This window comes from Schistocerca gregaria, chromosome 5, assembly GCF_023897955.1.
Source record: "Schistocerca gregaria isolate iqSchGreg1 chromosome 5, iqSchGreg1.2, whole genome shotgun sequence".
Classification (NCBI taxonomy): Eukaryota; Metazoa; Arthropoda; class Insecta; order Orthoptera; family Acrididae; genus Schistocerca; species Schistocerca gregaria.
In genome coordinates, this window is record NC_064924.1 from 486542858 (window position 1) to 486561345 (window position 18488).

The 18488-nt window shown below is 42.7% G+C and overlaps 1 protein-coding gene across 1 annotated transcript; it reads right to left on the reverse strand.

Annotated features, from left to right (window-relative positions):
- Positions 1–253: 253 nt before the first annotated feature.
- Positions 254–3812, reverse strand: LOC126272131 (peroxiredoxin-6-like). Its single transcript, XM_049974734.1, has 4 exons — positions 3683–3812; positions 950–1106; positions 620–837; positions 254–489 (listed from the first exon to the last, which is right to left on the reverse strand). The coding sequence occupies exons 1-4, from the start codon at positions 3763–3765 to the stop codon at positions 285–287; spliced, it is 663 nt and encodes a 220-aa protein (XP_049830691.1). The 5' UTR covers positions 3766–3812; the 3' UTR covers positions 254–284.
- Between the last annotated feature and the right edge of the window lie 14676 nt (positions 3813–18488).

Sequence of the window (18488 nt, forward strand, 5' to 3'; positions counted from 1 at the left end):
AGTGTCTGATGACTGTGGATTCAGTCAAGAAAAAAAAAAACAGGCGATCGATATTTCGTCTAAAAAATACAACAAGAGATTGGAAGAGTAAGGGGAAGGGGTGTATTTATACTGAAGATTTTAGTATAAAAGCAAATGTACTTCTGAAAATAAAATTGTAATCAAATTAAATAAACGTACACTTAAGAGTAACAAATATTTTATTAGAAATAATTTTTACAGTATAAATAAATTTTTAAACATAAATAATGTGACAATGAGAACTTTTATATGTGACGCATGTGTCAGTAGTCGGTGGTGGTGCGCACGTAGTTGTTTCCGGAGGGCATGGAGACGCGCTCGACGCCGCCGGGGAAGAGCTTGGGCAGGTCTTGGTCGGGCACGTGGGGCAGGATCATCACCTTGGTGCCGGGCGTCCAGTTGGCGGGGGTGGCCACCACCTTCAGCCGGTCCGTCAGCTGCAGGGAGTCGATCACGCGCAGCAGCTCACTGAAACACCAGCAGGCACGCGTCTCACCAACCATGTACACTAGTGGAGTGTACAGTGTGTGCAGTGTGTGTGTGGGGGGGGGGGGGAGGGGGAGGGTGTGTGTGAAGAGGGTGTGGCAGCGGTACTCACTCGACGTTCCGGCCGCAGGACGCGGGGTACACCATGGAGAGGCGCAGCCGGTTGTCCGGCCCGATGACGTACATGGCCCTCACCGTCATCGCCTTCTCCACGTTGTCCTTGTCGCGCTCGTCGATCATGTCCAGCTTGACGGCCAGCTCGCGCGTCTCGTCGGACACGATGGGGTACGGGAAGTCGCCGGGAATGTCCTTGCAGTACGACTTGATGTCCTGTGGACAACACAGGGGTGATATCCACGAGCGCTGGTGTAATGTGGAGATATTATCGATCTCATCTCACTCGTAATGCACTCAGAATTAGCCAGCAGTGAGGACCACTCACGTTGACCCAGTCCACGTGGTCCTTGAGCTTGTCGCAGGAGAGCGCCAGCAGCTTGACTCCTCGCTTCTGGAACTCCGGGTTGTGGACGGCGATGCGGCCCAGCTCTGTGGTACACACCGGCGTGAAGTCTGCCGGGTGGGAGAACAGAACACACCACCTGTGTAGTAAAGATATTCATTGACAGGTTAATACACTTTGCCACATATTTCGAAGAAGTTTTTATTACACTGAAGTAAATATTAGTAAGAATAGGAGAGTAGTTTTAAGACTCTTCGCAGGGATCACTGGTCGCTCTCACAGACTAAATATTTACCAATACTAGAGAACTTTACTTCAGAAGCATTAATGTTGAATTTATGACGTATCATCGCAATGTGTTCCTGTGTACAGGATTAAATAATGCGAGTGACAATAAGTAAAGATGACACCGATGACGAAAAACAAAAGTTATTGTTGTGGCATGCGGATAAAAGTACTATAGGTAGCGCTTCGCACAGAATTGAATTGTAGGCAAGGGCGTGTATTTGCAACACAAACATAAATTTTGAAATGCTAATTAAAGTGCAGTTTTTTTACTGCAGTAAAAAATTTTTTAATGGGACAATGCCTATTGATTGTAAAATGCTATAAGTAATGTAAAGGAGAATGTCAGTGGTGTTTGTTTCAGGAGTCTAGTGCAAGTAGTTTACGAATTATCGTATTGTGAACATTATAGGCGGCGACCGCTCTTCATTCAATCATGTTGCTTACATTATGTTGTGTGTACACTGCGATTGCATTGCGACGGCACTGTCATGTATTGGGTGATAGTGGAATTAATAAGACCTGCTTGGAAGACGATATTTCCTAATGCAAAAACAGCGGACATGTTCATGGATTATGGTGACCATAAAACGTATGCCGTTTATTCGTGTACCGAGTACGCCAAGAGATATCCCAATATACGTCAACCTCTTAAAACAATTAAGGATGACACGAAACGGCCCATTACCGCTGCCTGCACTGCGGTTTCCACTGAAATGCTAGAACTGGTGCTGCAATCGTTGCATGGCATAGTACAAGCTTGTATTGATGCTGGTGCTGCTCATTAGAGCACAAGTTTTGAGGTACATTGATCCTTTTCGTGTCAGACCCACAGAAATACTGCATTCACCTCTGTTTGTCTTTCGTTTGTCCTAAGCTATGTCGCATTTGACAACACAACGCCTCCGGAGACTCCGTAACATCTGTATATTGCTGCAGGCAGGCACCGATGTAAAATTCGCATTTGTTTGTGCAACGACATGGAATAAACAACTACCGATGTTTACAGTATTCAGACTACGGTATTTCGTAAACTACTTGCACTAGACTCGTGCAACAAATACCATTGACGTTCTGAATTAATCTCCTTTGATTGTGGTAGAGTTAACATGCATTGTTCCATTGAAATACTTGTATCTTTTTTAAATAAATATACATTTGAAACGCATAACACCCTGTGTATGGGCTGTATAAGCGGCCCCTTGCCTACCATTCGAATCCGTGAAATCCTCATATCAGTGGCGTTCCAGTATCGAAATATTTGCGGTCTAAGTTTTAGGTGATTCACCCTGAATGTTGTAATATAAGAAAAGAGCGAACAAAAAATTTTGCAAGATAATTAACCTGCTCATAGACTCTGCGGCTGGTCCCGGCGGAGGTTCGAGTCCTCCCTCGGTCATGGGTGTGTGTGTTTGTCCTTAGGATAATTTGGGTGAAGTAGTGTGTAAGCTTAGAAACTGATGACCCAGTCCCATAAGATTTCATACACAGTTGAGCATTTTTTTTTAAATTAATTTGCGAAGTACGCTAGTCTGACTCTGCCGCTATAATAGAGCTACAGCTTTTTTTTTAATAAGAGTATATAGGGGAAGTTTGAGAAGTGAAGAGTTTTCCTTGAGTTCAGTATATGTACTAAAAGATTAAAAAAACTATTCAGTCGTGTTACATATAAAATTCTAATTTTCATTCTAAAAGTGGAGTCAAACTAAAGTAATTTTGTAGACTAATTACCTCACACAATTTTTCGCTCCTTTTAATACAGTTTGATTATGTAATACATTCTGTTGTATATTTTCGAAAGAAATAGTTAAGTATCCTGTTTGTATCATTAAGAGACATAATTGCAACTGCGGAAATAGTCTCTGCCCGAAACCCCAAAAAAGGTCACAAAACAAGAATGCGATGCAAACACTTGATTCGTTTTGTGCATGGTTTTGTGACAAGTGAAAATGATTTGGCAGCCGCCACGTATTTTCCTTAAGTGAGCTCCTAATCGATTGCAAAGGAGATAAGCAAACAAATATATAAAAAATTACAATACTATTACAAGCACGGAATCAAACGGTTAGCGTTATGTCGCAGCTGGGGGATTTGTGATATTACAGGACGTAAGTGGCTGAGGAAGACAGATTCTTATCAGGAGGATAGGTTTTCTCCTTAGTAAGACGACGAGGCTAGCAAAACTTGGTTTGCGAAATAAATATAGCGGAATTAATTTGAGAGAAATGATACTTAATTTACTGATTATGTGTGTAATTGAAATTGGAGAGAAACCATTAAATACTCTGTTGAAAAGAGCAGAAGTGTTTGATGTACAAGTATACGGCTATTATTTTGTGGCTAAAGGACGTGTTGAGAGATGAAAATCGTGGTATTCCGTAGACTAACGAACAACACAGAAATGTGAGTTTTTGGAGCTGGAGTACTCACGAGTCGCCTTTCCACTTGTAGAAGTCCAGGGGCCCCTGCGTGGAGGGCGCCTTGAAGTTGGGTACGATGCTTTCGAGCTTCATGCTGCTGCCTCTGTACTGCTGGTCGGTGGTGTGCAGACTGACTTGTGAAGGTTGCGGCCGCTGCTTATATCTAGCGCGTTCCGTGCTGCGTCACCCAACACTGCTGACAGTCACTGCGAAGCGGGAGCCCACACTGCAGCCCAGCGCGTAAGATCGCCGTCACTGGCGCTGCGGCACGCAAGGGCGGAGACGGGGAGACGTGGAGGATGAATGGCAACGGTTGCCACACGACTGCTGCTCTCTCAAGGTCAGTCTTATACTCAGGAACTGAGCGTCGAGTGAAGACCTAAATCTACCCACTGCATTCATATTCCCCAAACCAGCCTTATGGGTTTCGAAAGTACATTGCGTATCACCGCCCCATTTGCCCTTTGCATATCCAGACGCTACTGGTCCGCATGAAGAGCAATTATTGGTAAGCCTTCGCGTGACCACGAAATTATCTTAAAATGGTTCAAATGGCTCTGAGCGCTATGGGACTTAACGTCTGAGGTCATCAGTCCCCTACAACTTAGAACTACTTAAACCTTACAAACCTAAGAACATCACACACATCCAGGTCCAAGGCAAGACTCGAAACTGCGACCGTAGATGTCGCGCGGTTCTAGACTGAAGCGCCTAGAACTGCTCGGCCACAAGGGGCCGGCTACCCACTTCATTTTGTCGGCCAGAGAAAAGATAATTTAGACAGCTACGTCGGCGTAGACGACGGACAAGGAGTAGTAATTTCCAGAGTGAATTTTCGCTCTGCAGCGAAATGTGCGCTGATTCAGAACTTCCTGGCATATTAAAATTCTAAACTAGAGACTGTGTCTTTCGCAGGCAAATTCTCTACCGGCTGAGATGCTTTTTTTCCCTTTTTTTAACTATTGCCGTTCCATCGCTCGCCAAAACAGTCTTCATCGGTGTCGGCATCTTCTGTCATACGTAGAACTTTAAACGAAGTATTGGGCTACTTTATTCTAGACTTTCCATTGTTAATCCATATTTGTTGTTGAAAAATAAATCCATCGTCCGCACTTACGTCGAGGTCCCTTCACCGGTATTGATACGGTTTCACGCTCTTGAAATTAAAGGAATCTTACGTTAAACCAAAACGAAATAACACTTACACAACTTAATGAGCTAAATTCTTGAATGACCATAGCATTCCCGTTGATGCCTGACTTAGCGCTATGTCTCTCAGATCCGGAAAGTGTACTGGAAGTAACAAATAAATATTAAATTCCCATATTTCTCCTCTGCAGTTGTAGAAGGAAGTGAATTGAGAGTACAGATGGAGATGGGAGGGTGTTTGGTCATTGGTTAAGGTGAGAACGTTATAATACGGGCGAAATTATTAAAACAGGTTTGTACCTCGTTTGCGGGTGCATCAAGCTATCCAAGTACGACTCTCCCTCACAATTTTACTTCCCCCACTACCTACCTCATCTCCTATCTTCCACATTTCTCTGTATACCTGCGTACCTTGCGAGATTAGGACTCCTCGAAGGAAAGTTTTACGGAGATGTGACTGAGCAGAAGCCTAGGACCAATAATTCAAACTGACCATATTTATTAAACACATGAGACGTGATGATCTGTGCTTCGACAGTAGATAAACGAAAAGTAAGTCTGCGTCTCGCCAACTTCGAGATAGGCAAAGGTGGAGCAGGACAAGGAAAGAGTGGCAAATCGACTGTAAGCAGCCCTCTGCTCCCCCCCCCCCCTCCCCCCTCGCCCAACCTCGTCCATCCCTCCCCCCCCCCCCCTCCCCGGTGCACACGCACAGAACCGGGAAAAGTGCTTCCCTGGCCGTGGTAGTTAAGTCGGAATACGAAACGATCAACAAAATACTTACTTTTGACGCTATAAACGTCCAAAGCACTCATGATTTTTAACAAAACGATCGGAATCGAACCTGAGCAGCTTTTAAGATACAATCAGGATGCAAAAATTTGTACAGAGACAATCTAAGCGCAAGGTACTGCATCCAGCGCTACGTGGATGACGCGGCTGCAACAGAAGAACAGCAGGGAAGGGCGCACTGGGACTCGGCGAGTCACGGCCGACGCTAGAGAGAGACGGAGATACACGACAAACGCCGCGTCACCAGCCTTGGCCGGTGCGCTCGGGTCCGCACAACACGTGGCGTTACGTAAGGCTCGGCCTTCCCGTTGCCGGCGGGGGCTTGGCTTCTATATCTGCTGGCTCACCCTCCTTCTCACTTTGCTATCCGTCCAGTCGTATACGCTCCAACAGTAATTCGACAACTATCTCAAGCAGTAATCTGAGTAGTTTAGAGCCAGTCATGTAGCTCGATGCTAGTAGAAGCGCACCTAGGGATAGATCAGTTTGGATTCCGAAGAAATGTAGCAACACGGGAGGCAATATCGACCCTACGACTTATCTTAGAAGATAAGGCAACCTAAGTTTATACCATTTGTAGTCTTAGAGATACCTTTCGACAACGTTGACTGCAATACTCTCTTTTAAACTCTACAGGTGGCAGGGGTAAAACACTTGGAGCGGAAGGCTATTTACAATTTGTACAGAAACCAGATGGCAGTTATAAGTGTAGGGAGGCTCGAAAGGGAAGCAGTGGTTGAGAAGGGAGTGAGACACGGTTGTAGCCTATCCCCAGTGTTATTCAATCTGTGTATTGAGCAAGCAGTAAAGGAAACAAAAGAAAAATTCGGAGAAGGTATTAAAATCCATGGAGAATAAATAAAAACTTTGAGGTTTGCCGATGACATTGTAATTCTGTCAGAGACAGCAAAAGGCTAGGAAGAGCATTTTAACGGAATGGACACTATCTTGAAAGGAGGATACAAGATGAACACCAACAAAAGCAAAACGAGGATAACGGAATGTAGTCTAATTAAATCAGGTGATGCTGAGGAAATTAGATTAGGAAATGATACACTTAAAAGTAGTAAATGAGGTTTGCTATTTGAGAAGTAAAATAAGTGATGATCGTCGAAGTAGGGAGGATATAAAATGTCGGCTGGCAATGGCAAGAAAAGTATTCTTGAAGAAGAGAAATTTGTAGACGTCGAGTATAGATTTAAATGTCAGGAAGTCCTTCCTGAAAGTATTTGTATGGAGTGTAGACATATATGGAAGTGAAAGATGGACGATAAACAGTTTAGACAAGAAGATCATAGAAGCTTTCGAAATGCGGTGCCATAGAAGAATGTTGAAGATTAAGTGGGTAGATCACGTAACAAATGAGGAGGTAATGAACAGAATTGGGCAAAAAAGAAATATGTGGCATAGCTTGACTAAAAGAAGGGATCAGTTGGTAGGAAACGTTCTGAGGCATCAAGGGGTCACCATTGTAGCTTGGGGAAGCTTGTGGGGGGGGGGGGGGGGTATAAAATCGTAGACAGAGACCAAGCGATGAACACAGTAAGCAGATTCAGAGGGATGTAGCTTGTAGTAGATACTCGGAGATGAAGAGGCTTACACAGGACAGAGTAGCATGGAGAGATGTAACAAACAAGTCTTTAGACTGAAGATAACAACAACCGAGTAAGAAGTACAGGAAACAAGAGAACTGTATTCTAGCGTTTTGTCGTATACTGTACGTGGAAATTCCATCTTGCGATTTCTTCACAAGTTTGTCCTTAGAGAATGTGTCGCGTGGTTTAGAATGTCGGAAGAGGAAATCTTGTAACGGAAGACTGACAGATAGTGACGAGTTCCAAAATATGGATTCGAAATAGAAAATTACTTGAAATTTTGTGGAACTTTATAACTCTAACAATCACTGTTTTCCAGTTCTGTTCAGCTAGATTTCCTTTGCCCTTTACGAGACTGCTAGTCTTCATGCTACTTTACGGTCTGGAAACTAGTAGAGAAATTCGGAAATTTAAACGCTTTTACAAAATGTTTTTCGTAGGGTTGATGACCCCAGACGTTGGCTCTACGCCTGGCGCGGCGGAACCCCTCATCTGCCTGCAGCGGAACTTCGTCACAGGGAGGTGTGTCTCGCTCTCCGAGTCCCCATTGGCCACCGCAAGCCTCAGGGACACACGGGCCGCCATTGTGCCGAGTCACTGTGAGCGACTTAGATTCAGCCAGTACTCAGTAAGACTCGCACCGCCGAGCTGGAAACAGCATGGGAAGCACGGCGGACGCTTTTCGAAAAATCAGTGAAATTGTAACTACGTGTTTCTGTCACTTCGTGCACAACGCAAGGGATACAGTCCACTTACAAACGCTGCAAACTACTGTGAAGTGCATGGCAGAGGGCACTTAGCATTATACCATATGTTAAAGAGCTTCTTGCCTTTCGAATGAGGAATGGAGAGCTGCAAGAATGACTCTTTAAATAACTCTGTGTAAGTTGTAACTAGTTTAATCTTGAGTGCTAAAAAATGTTTCTAGATTCTTCGCTTAATATCGGTTCTCGGAATTTTGTAAAAAGCCTTTCGCCTGATTATTTGCGGCGATCTTCAATAGTCTGCCAATTCAGGTTTTTCAACATTATCGTGTCGCTCTCCTGTGAGTGAAACAAACATGTGACCACTCCTGCCTCCCGTCTTTCTATACCCAATTAAATAGTTGTCTCGTTTTTCTGTTTAACTTTTGTCATGGTACGCAGCCATGGGACAGTCTTCCTCGCTCTGGACAATATAAACTAGACGTGATGCATTACAAGCCCACACAGAAAAACCAGATCACAACGTAGGTGTATGATTATTGCAATAACTACATAAAAATAAAATGTGTCTTGCATGAAGCTAAAATTACAGCCTGGCAGGAGTGGTGTGCTTCACGAAATTACCAACTTTTTCATAAAACTGAAATTGGGTGAAGCAAAGATTTTGTATGACAATTTGGCAGAATAATTTAATTAAAGTAAACTGCAAAGGAGATGACGAACACGCAACCGTGAATATTATCTGAGCTGATAAGCGACAAGACTCGTAGGTGTCTGTCAACGTTTTCATTCTTCTGACAAAAGAAATAAGAAACTAAAAAAATACAGAAATATTACAATCAAGCAATGAAGATATTGCAAGCTACAGGTGTTACTGGATTAAAATGTTGAACTGCAATTTAACATCTTTCAGGCAGTTCTTAATTTGATAATTTATTACTTTTGTTGATTCAAAGGCTTTCTAATGCTTACAAATTCTGGCCAAACGTAAATGTATCAGTATTAATTGCGAAAAATAAGACGGGTGGAAAGTACACAATTGCAGAAGCAAAGCTGTTACAGGAAACGTGGTTCACAAACGAGCGAGATAATTGCGAATTTGTGGTTACGAGCAAATAGTAGTATTAGTATGAAACCAGTAAACCCCCAAGGCTCCCCCATACCCACCCCTGAGTCTGTAAAGAATCTAACCCCTACGTACAAAACAGTTTTACAGTACAACGAAAAACCAGTCCAAACTTGTAAATTTCCCTTTTTTTTTATCCACTCGATGACTAGTTTAGCGCCGCTGTAACTGTTCGTTTGCACATTTTTGACACGGTTTTGCATTTTTTAAATACCACTTTTTGACTATGTTACGATGATTTGAAAATGGGTACCATTCCAAAACCAGTCATCGAGTGAATAAAAGAAGTGAAATTTGCAACTTTTGACTGCTTTTTCGTTGTACTGCTTAACAGAAGTTGCTGACCCACAGCTGCTTCAGCATGATAGAAGTTTGTAAAACAGTTTCTCATTCATCTCAATGTGTATGACGTCGTATCTCCTGAGCAGGGTAAATGTAGTAAGCAATAAACATTTTTCCTTCCATTACTTTGTGTGTTGGGGAGGGGCAGAAGAGTCAGCGAGAAAAAGTTTCGAAAAGGTTTGAAATTATGTGTAGTTATGTATGTTGGGAGTCGCTAAATGCTCTCATTCGCAACTACTGCATAAAGACAGTCTGGGAATTCGCGAGCCGTCAGTTACACTGCTGCGAGACATAGTTTCTAGCTTTACTACTTTACCTACTGTGTTCAACCTTTAACGTAAGATTATACCTCTTAATGAGTAGGGCACAGCATCTGCGAATCAAATTTTTGTTGCCTTTAGGAACCGTTACTAGGCAACCTGCAACTACAACTAGTGTTTTCAGCCGTTTAGTAATATAAATTTTGTGATAGTTAATAGAAATATATTTGATATGCAAAGTTTGCGATTAACTTTCCATTTAAATGGGGCCAAATTCGACGTAAAGTAACATACGTTAACCAGATGCCACATGAACAATGTTGATTAGTGAATTTGTGGATTGCGGACTAGGGGTACGTCTCATTTGGCCACACTCCCTTCCCAGGAAACATGATGGACAGGAGTACCTTCGGTTTCTACGGCGGACATAATGGTTTACGCCAAATTTGAGACCAAATAAATGGGATTTAATCGAAATGTTCACATTTCAAAAATATTTGTACTACCTAGCACAATGCTTCATACTGAAATCAGTGGCAGTTCGTAAACAGATATTTGCAATTTTCTCGCAATCGGCTCGTCTGCGGATCCCTATGTACTTCTATTAGCATGTTTTACCCGTGTTAGTTTTTGTTATTAATTATGATACACCATGCACACCATAACAGAGGGAACTTACGAGTTCTTATTTAGAAATGACAGTTTTCCACGGAGAGTATAGACTGCAATAAAAACTAAAATTGATTATGGGACTTTGACTCGGTACAATTCCTGCCTTTAGCGGGCGGGCACCTGATTGCAAGACCGCGTCAGACACAATTTTAATTTTTCAAAAGTGTTCATGATTTGTTTATCTTCTTCTTTAATAACTCTTCGGCCGAGCTCCTTGATCAGTAGCTTCCTGAAGGGTAAAATGTAATTTTCTGAGGTGTAAAAGCAAAAGTGTTCAGTTCTATTTTGGTCATAAAATTGAATTATTTTTCAAAGATCATTACTATTATCACTATTTTGTAAGACTGTAATACTAATCACATAATTTATCAGATTTTTTTCCTCAAATGCTTGCATTTGCCAACACAACGTAGAGTAGGTTACAGCTTGGGTAACGAATGTATGAAAAATATCTTCCTCACAAAGTTCATCCACTATACACATGTTCTGTACCATGTAATATATATATATATATATATATATATATATATATATATATATATATATATATATATATATATATATCACACATCCAGTATGTTTCAATATCTCATGGAAATGCCTTCCCCACGTTGTTGGTAGTTCCTACAATAGATCAGAATTTGCTTCAATATTCACTTCACAAAAAGAAACTAATTACAGCACAACACAACACAGACACATTACTACACTGTTGTGTGGCCTACACAGTATTATTATTATTACAGGGTAACACAGGAGAACGGGAAAATTTCCACAATCCAATAAAACTGGAAGTGATGAAGAAAAGAAAAATGAAACCTTACAACTTTGCCATTTACGAATCTTTGATGGCATTTATCATTTTTTTTTAAATTACTTCCTTTTGATGGCTTCCTCCTGAACGAATACATTCGTGAAATCTGCTGTTGAGATCCGTCATTGGCCGCTGCAACATTTCAGATGGGTACTGTGAATTGCACCCCGAGTTCTCTTTTTAAAGTATCCAGGGTTCTTGGTCGAGTCGTGTAGACTTTGCTCTTGAGGTAGCCTCACAAGAAAAAATCACAAACGGATACATCTGGCGATCTGGAGAGCCACGGAATGTTCCCGAATCGTGAGCTCACACGATTGCCAAAGAATTGTCGCTCGTTTGCCATTGATTGCCGTCTAGTGTGTGATGTCACTCCGTCCTGTTGAAACCAGGCTTATTGAACGTTTGGAAAGCAGGTGTAGCGAAAGTTCGTAACATTTCCACGTAACGATCGGCATTGACAGGTATTGTGTTTCCCTGCTCATTTCCGAAAAAATACGGCCCGATAATCTCATGTGATGAAACACCACACCATACTGTTACTTTACTGACGTGTAAAGTGCGCTCATGAACGTCATTAGGACTTGTGTTTGCTCAGTAACGGTAGTTCTGTTTATTCACATAACCTTTGAGATGAAAATGTGTCTCATCTGCCATCCACAACTTGTTTAGAAATTCATCATCATTGTTTATTTTTGTTATCATTTATTGATAGAATCCTAATCGTAACCGGTAATCGTTGTCCTTTAATTGTTGCACCATCTGTAGTCTGTACGGATGAAATTTTAAATCAAGATAAAGAATTCTGCCAACGCTCTCCCGGGACATTCCAACCACTGCTGCTTGCTTCAAAATTGAACGCGTGGGCTCCGTAAGACAGATTCGCGTACATCATGTTCACTGGAGAATGCACACTTCTTCGTGGTCCTGTTGATTTCTTCTTGAGGGCAGATCCAGTCTTTTCAAAGTTATTAATCCAACATTTTATCTCGTGTTTTGACGGAAAGGCAATATGACGCCCTAATTATAAAATCGTCGAAGCTCCCTCTGCGCCGCTACCAAACTATCATTGTTCATATAAAACATTTTTATGGCTAACGCACGCTGTTGTCCGTTCCACTGATCCATGATTACTGAAATGGCGGGCTGTTTACTCGCCATCTGTCACGAACCCGCAGTGCTGCCACCTGCCCATGGCTGCCACTACTCATTTCAAACATGCCCGTTATTCTGTGTCACCCTGTATTATTATTATTAGTGGCAGTGATTAGCCATTGATAGTGTAAAGTCTTCCACTTTTCCGCCAGTCAAGTGATGTACAACCAGTAGGTGAAAGTGTCGTAGACACCTTTTAATTTGGTTGATATTAACTGGGGTACATTGGGGTAGGCGAAATATGTGCCGCTAAGGAGAGGACTTGTAAAGAGGACTAGCGGTACTAGGCGCTCAGTCCGGAACCGCGCGACTGCTACGGTCGCAGGTTCGAATCCTGCCTCGGGCATGGATGTGTGTGATGTCCTTAGGTTAGATAGGTTTAAGTAGTTCTACGTTCTAGGGGACTGATGACCACAGATGTTAAGTCCCATAGTGCTCAGAGCCATTTGAACCATTTTGTAAAGAGGAAGCATGTTTTCTGACAAGTGTCTACCCTCAGTGTAGATAGTTAACTTTCTTTTACTAGATAAATTTTATCGTTATATTAAAATGTTGTGAAATAAACAGTACCATAATGTCACTGATGTTAATAAAACACGCAAAAAATAAATGCTTCCCTCTCGTGATTTTAAAAACGAATGAGTTCAAAGAATTTTTTTTTAATTTTTGAAGTTCAGTTAGGGGTTAATGTTGGTGATATTGGAGGAAGAGGATCAGGGGGGGGGGGGGGGGGAGAGACAGGGAGGTAAGGTAGGTAACAGCTAATATCAATTTTCACTGGTGGTCTCAGAAGAATTGGGAACGACCGTCCTAGATGTTAATGTTTTTTATAATTTCATGGAATTCATTTGAGCCACTAATTAATTCATTTGCGCCACTAATGCATTCACTTCTACTTGTCAGTTTAGACCACACTACAGCTCTATCACTGATGCTGAATTTTCTGAACGCGAAACTCCAAAAGGGATGAACCAAAGCCTTTGAAAGCATTATACCCATGGGAACAACATCAACACGCATGGTGAAAATCGTATCGTTAGGAAATAATTATAACCCTTTCTTTAAGGTTCCTTTTTATTACCGAATGTGAATTGACTTGGAATAGGCAATTCTGGTGTGTTGGACACCGTCTCCTCTACTAGTATGCATCACGTACAAGTTCCCCTCTAACACCAGCTGTGTTGTTCTAACCACAGCGGTCGGAGTTATGTTTATGCTGCACAGCTTGAGTGGGCATCTTACCCCCAAGGAACACACACCTCTAGGGTAAGATGGCACCGTGTGGCTGCCACTACATGCCCTATCAAAATCACCACACTTACCATCAAAAATCTTCACACACAGTTAGTTCTAAAAGATACGATAAGGATTCCAAAGGAGACATTGACTTCATATAACTGAAAAGTTTATTGTCTCTTGTACAAAGCACGGTACACGTTCGTAACGTTTCTACACACACGTATTGGCCGGCCGGAGTGGCCGTGCGGTTCTGGACGCTACAGTCTGGAGCCGAGCGACCGCTACGGTCGCAGGTTCGAATCCTGCCTCGGGCATGGATGTATGTGATGTCCTTAGGTTAGTTAGGTTTAATTAGTTCTAAGTTCTAGGCGACTGATGACCTCAGAAGTTAAGTCGCATAGTGCTCAGAGCCATTTGAACCATTTCTGCCACACGTATTGACGTCCACACTTATTTCAGCCTTTTATTATTTTTCTAAGGTAACCATGGCTTCTACAGAACTTTGCTAACGGCTCTCTTTTAATATTGATGAGGCCTCAATCCTGTCCACCAACAGGGCAATATTAAACGGATCATTGAACTCCTCACAGCAGGCGGCCATATATTGTCCATTCACGTCTGACATCCAGGCACGACTTCTCGCTACTGCTTACCTTCCTCGTCACCCGTAACGCATGATGCCAAACCGAGCTTCTCGATCACTGGGGTCTCCCCTGGCACCATTGCTGCTGGACTAGGCTGGTTATATATCGACACTCAAGGAGTATCTTACAGGTGCCATCATCAAAATAGTACTGTTGCTGAATTATACCTGTTACATAAATAATACCTTCCTCGCTTTACTCTGTTATACCTTTAAAGAGTAGTATTCGCCAAGGAAAACGTGAGGTTACACAATTCAGTTCTTTTTACTATTTGTTAAGAGCAGACTGTTCAGTATTAATGACAGTGCTTTCGTTCTTGATGTTTTTATTTCGATAACGAAACAGTTAGGATCATTGTCGGTGTAGCAGGCTGCTTCTGGGCTTAGACAGGCAATCTACAGGGTGTTTCAAAAATGACCGGTATATTTGAAACGGCAATACAAACTAAACGAGCAGCGATAGAAATACACCGTTTGTTGCAATATGCTTGGGACAACAGTACATTTTCAGGCAGACAAACTTTCGAAATTACAGTAGTTACAATTGTCAACAACAGATGGCGCTGCAGTCTGGGAAACTCTATAGTACGATATTTTCCACATATCCACCATGCGTAGCAATAATATGGCGTAGTCTCTGAATGAAATTACCCGAAACCTTTGACAACGTGTCTGGCTGAATGGCTTCACATGCAGATGAGATGTACTGCTTCAGCTGTTCAATTGTTTCTGGATCCTGGCGGTACACCTGGTCTTTCAAGTGTCCCCACAGAAAGAAGTCACATGGGTTCATGTCTGGCGAATAGGGAGGCCAATCCACGCCGCCTCCTCTATGTTTCGGATAGCCCAAAGCAATCACACGATCATCGAAATATTCATTCGGAAATAAAATACGTCGGCCGTGCGATGTGGCCGGTCACCATCTTGCATAAACCACGAGGTATCGCAGTGTCGTCTAAGGCAATTTGTACCGCCACAAATTCACGAAGAATGTCCAGATAGCGTGATGCAGTAATCGTTTCGGATCTGAAAAATGGGCCAATGATTCCTTTGGAAGAAATGGCGGCCCAGACCAGTACTTTTTGAGGATGCAGGGACGATGGGACTGCAACATGGGGCTTTTCGGTTCCCCATATGCGCCAGTTCTGTTTATTGACAAAGCCGTCCAGGTAAAAATAAGCTTCATCAGTAAACCAAATGCTGCCCACATGCATATCGCCGTCATCAATCCTGTGCACTATATCGTTAGCGAATGTCTCTCGTGCAGCAATGGTAGCGGCGTTGAGGGGTTGCCGCATTTGAATTTTGTATGGATAGAGGTGTAAACTCTGGCGCATGAGACGATACGTGGACGTTGGCGTCATTTGGACCGCAGCTGCAACACGGCGAATGGAAACCCGAGGCCGCTGTTGGATCACCTGCTGCACTAGCTGCGCGTTGTCCTCTGTGGTTGCCGTACGTGGTCGCCCTACCTTTCCAGAACGTTCATCCGTCACGTTCCCAGTCCGTTGAAATTTTTCAAACAAATCCTTTATTGTATCGCTTTTCGGTCCTTTGGTTACATTAAACCTCCTTTGAAAACTTCGTCTTGTTGCAACAACACTGTGTTCTAGGTGGTGGAATTCCAACACCATAAAAATCCTCTGTTCTAAGGAATAAACCATGTTGTCCAGAGCACACTTGCACGTTGTGAACAGCACACGCTTACAGCAGAAAGACGACGTACAGAATGGCGCACCCACAGACTGTGTTGTCTTCCATATCTTTCACATCACTCGCAGCGCTATCTGTTGTTGAAAATTGTAACTACTGTAATTTCGAAAGTTTGTCCGCCTGAAAATGTACTGTTGTCCCAAGCATATTGCAACAAACGGTGTATTTCTATCGCTGCTCGTTCAGTTTTTATTGCCGTTTCAAATATAACGGTCATTTTTGAAACACCCTGTACTTACAGACAACTCAGCGCGGCCATAGTTCCACAGCAAAAACTGTGACGCTTCCGCAGCTGCGACTGTGTTGAGCTGTATATTTTTGTGCACAGTCCTTTATCCTGCGCTGTGCAAGCGTGACATGCTGCACCGACGTTAAGTACAGTTAAGCACGGAACATGACAGTAATCACTGTTAAGCACGGAAAACCTATTGAAGACTGTATTTTATGATAAGAAATGAAAGAAGCATGAAGACATTGCTTTGAAAGTTCGGCGTCTAAGTTATTCACTCTAGATACGCAATGTGATAAAATTCCATATGATTTTTAAATCACGTAAGACACTTACACAGCACAGCAAGCTAAATGTTTCAGCGTACTACAAGGAATCTATTAAATAATTAACTTAATAGGTTTCTGGGACCTACTATGTAAAGTGAACATAAACAAAATCGACAAATTGCAAAGATGAGTTCCTGACTGGAAAAGAAGGAAAAAAGGTCCTATGGACATGTGTCCGGAAATGCAGCGTTGCCAGAGTAGACGGCGCTGACGAATGACAGTTCCTCTGACCACGTGTCTTGTGTTCCTTGTGCGTTGAAGGGCGTACTGATTTACGCAGAGTACTGTAAACAGCAGATGGTCCAGCACTCATGTCGGGAACAAGCTGAGATGGTGTCTGTGTACGGCCAGACAGATGGAAACGGTCGAGAGGCAGCACGGCTACACCAAAACAAGTACCCTCACAGAGACACCACACAGCATTTCAAGCCCTTTCTGGGCGTCTGTGTGATCGCGGGTCCTTTCAGATGAACGTAAAGGGTCGAAAGTTATAAGCGATAACGAAACTTCCTGGCAGATTAAAACTGTGTGCCCGACCGAGACTCGAACACACAGTTGTAATCCGCCAGGAAGTTTCATATCAGCGCGCACTCCGCTGCAGAGTGAAAATCTCATTCTGGAAACATCCCCCAGGCTGTGGCTAAGCCATGTCTCCGCAATATCCTTTCTTTCAGGAGTGCTAGTTCTGCAAGTTTCGCAGGAGACCTTCTGTAAAGTTTGCAAGGTAGGAGACGAGGTACTGGCAGAAGTAAAGCTGTGAGTACCGGGCGTGAGTCGTGCTTCGGTAGCTCAGATGGTAGAGCACTTGCCCGGGAAAGGCAAAGGTCCCGAGTTCGAGTCTCGGTCGGGCACACAGTTTTAATCTGCCAGGAAGTTTCATATCAGCGCACACTCCGCTGCAGAGTGAAAATCTCATTCTATAAGCGATAACCTTTCTGATGTGTCGTTATTGTAGGGTAGGCAACTTTCAGAGATGGTTAGTATGGACCAAAACAAGAAAAAATGCTGGTAAACATGGGTTCCAAAATGCATACCTTAAAAGTTGTGAGCACGTGTTCAATAGCGAAGATGCGTTTCACAGTAGCGAAGATGAACAAGTGCACATAGCTCCTCGGGTGTGCATTTTAGAGCCCACTCTAACTAGACATTTTTTTCTTCTCTTGGTCCATACTACCACATCTGAAAGTCGCCTATCCAACATTCTTAGCAACAACAATACTGTTACAAATGTTCCACTGTCAGAGGTAATTTTCGACTCTTTCGTTTCCGAAGCAGGGATCCTTATCTCAAACTGATACACTTATCCTTCTCCATCATCCTTCTTCATGTATAACATCATCATGTATATACATACAATTACAGGCGCCGACTCCTATAACTCTGACGCTCTGTAGCATCGTTGGATGACGCTTCTGGACATGGATTCCACTGCAAAATGTGATCTACTAAGTCCCCTCTACAACCTCTAGAGGTGCGTAAAATAAATCGTGTATCATCCTGCAAGTCTAAGGTGTTACAACGAAACTAGTAATATCAGTTTGTGACGTTTCTCGTGGCATCAGAAACACAGGACAAGTCGCATGTGTCAAGCCCAGATATTTGATATCCCCTTCGAATAACTTGAAATAAGCAAAATTTTGGAGCAGGTTACCTTCCATTCGGAAAGTGGGTGCACTCAGTGACTGTTATGTGGCTAACAAATTATAGAGTGCAGAAACAATTTTCGCAAGATTCTAGCCCCCAACATCAAATATTAAGAGGAAAAAATCAAAGATTTACTTTCTACTAATGCTGGACCGCCTGTAAGAATTTCTATGTAATATAGTACGTGTATAGAACATAATTCTGAAATAATATACTGTCGTGTTTAAACATTCCTAGAACCTTTAGACATGTGAAGTGAATGATCCAAAGATTAGCGAAATCGAACTGTTTTATTGGTTGCAGTCCGTGGTCAACGGCCTATTTCTTCGCTGTTTCGTCTGTCAGTGCTAAAGACATCATCACAGGCTACAGAGACTGAGAGACGAAACATTAACAAAGAAATGTACTTTTTA

Coding starts and splice junctions, on each gene's coding strand:
- LOC126272131 (XM_049974734.1), bottom strand. CDS start 3,765: ATGAAGCTCGAAAGCATCGTACCCAACTTCAAGGCGCCCTCCACGCAG. Junction 1,107..3,682: donor TACAAGTGGAAAGGCGACTC/GTGAGTACTCCA, acceptor TTTACTACACAG/GTGGTGTGTTCTGTTCTCCC. Junction 838..949: donor ACCACGTGGACTGGGTCAAC/GTGAGTGGTCCT, acceptor TGTTGTCCACAG/GACATCAAGTCGTACTGCAA.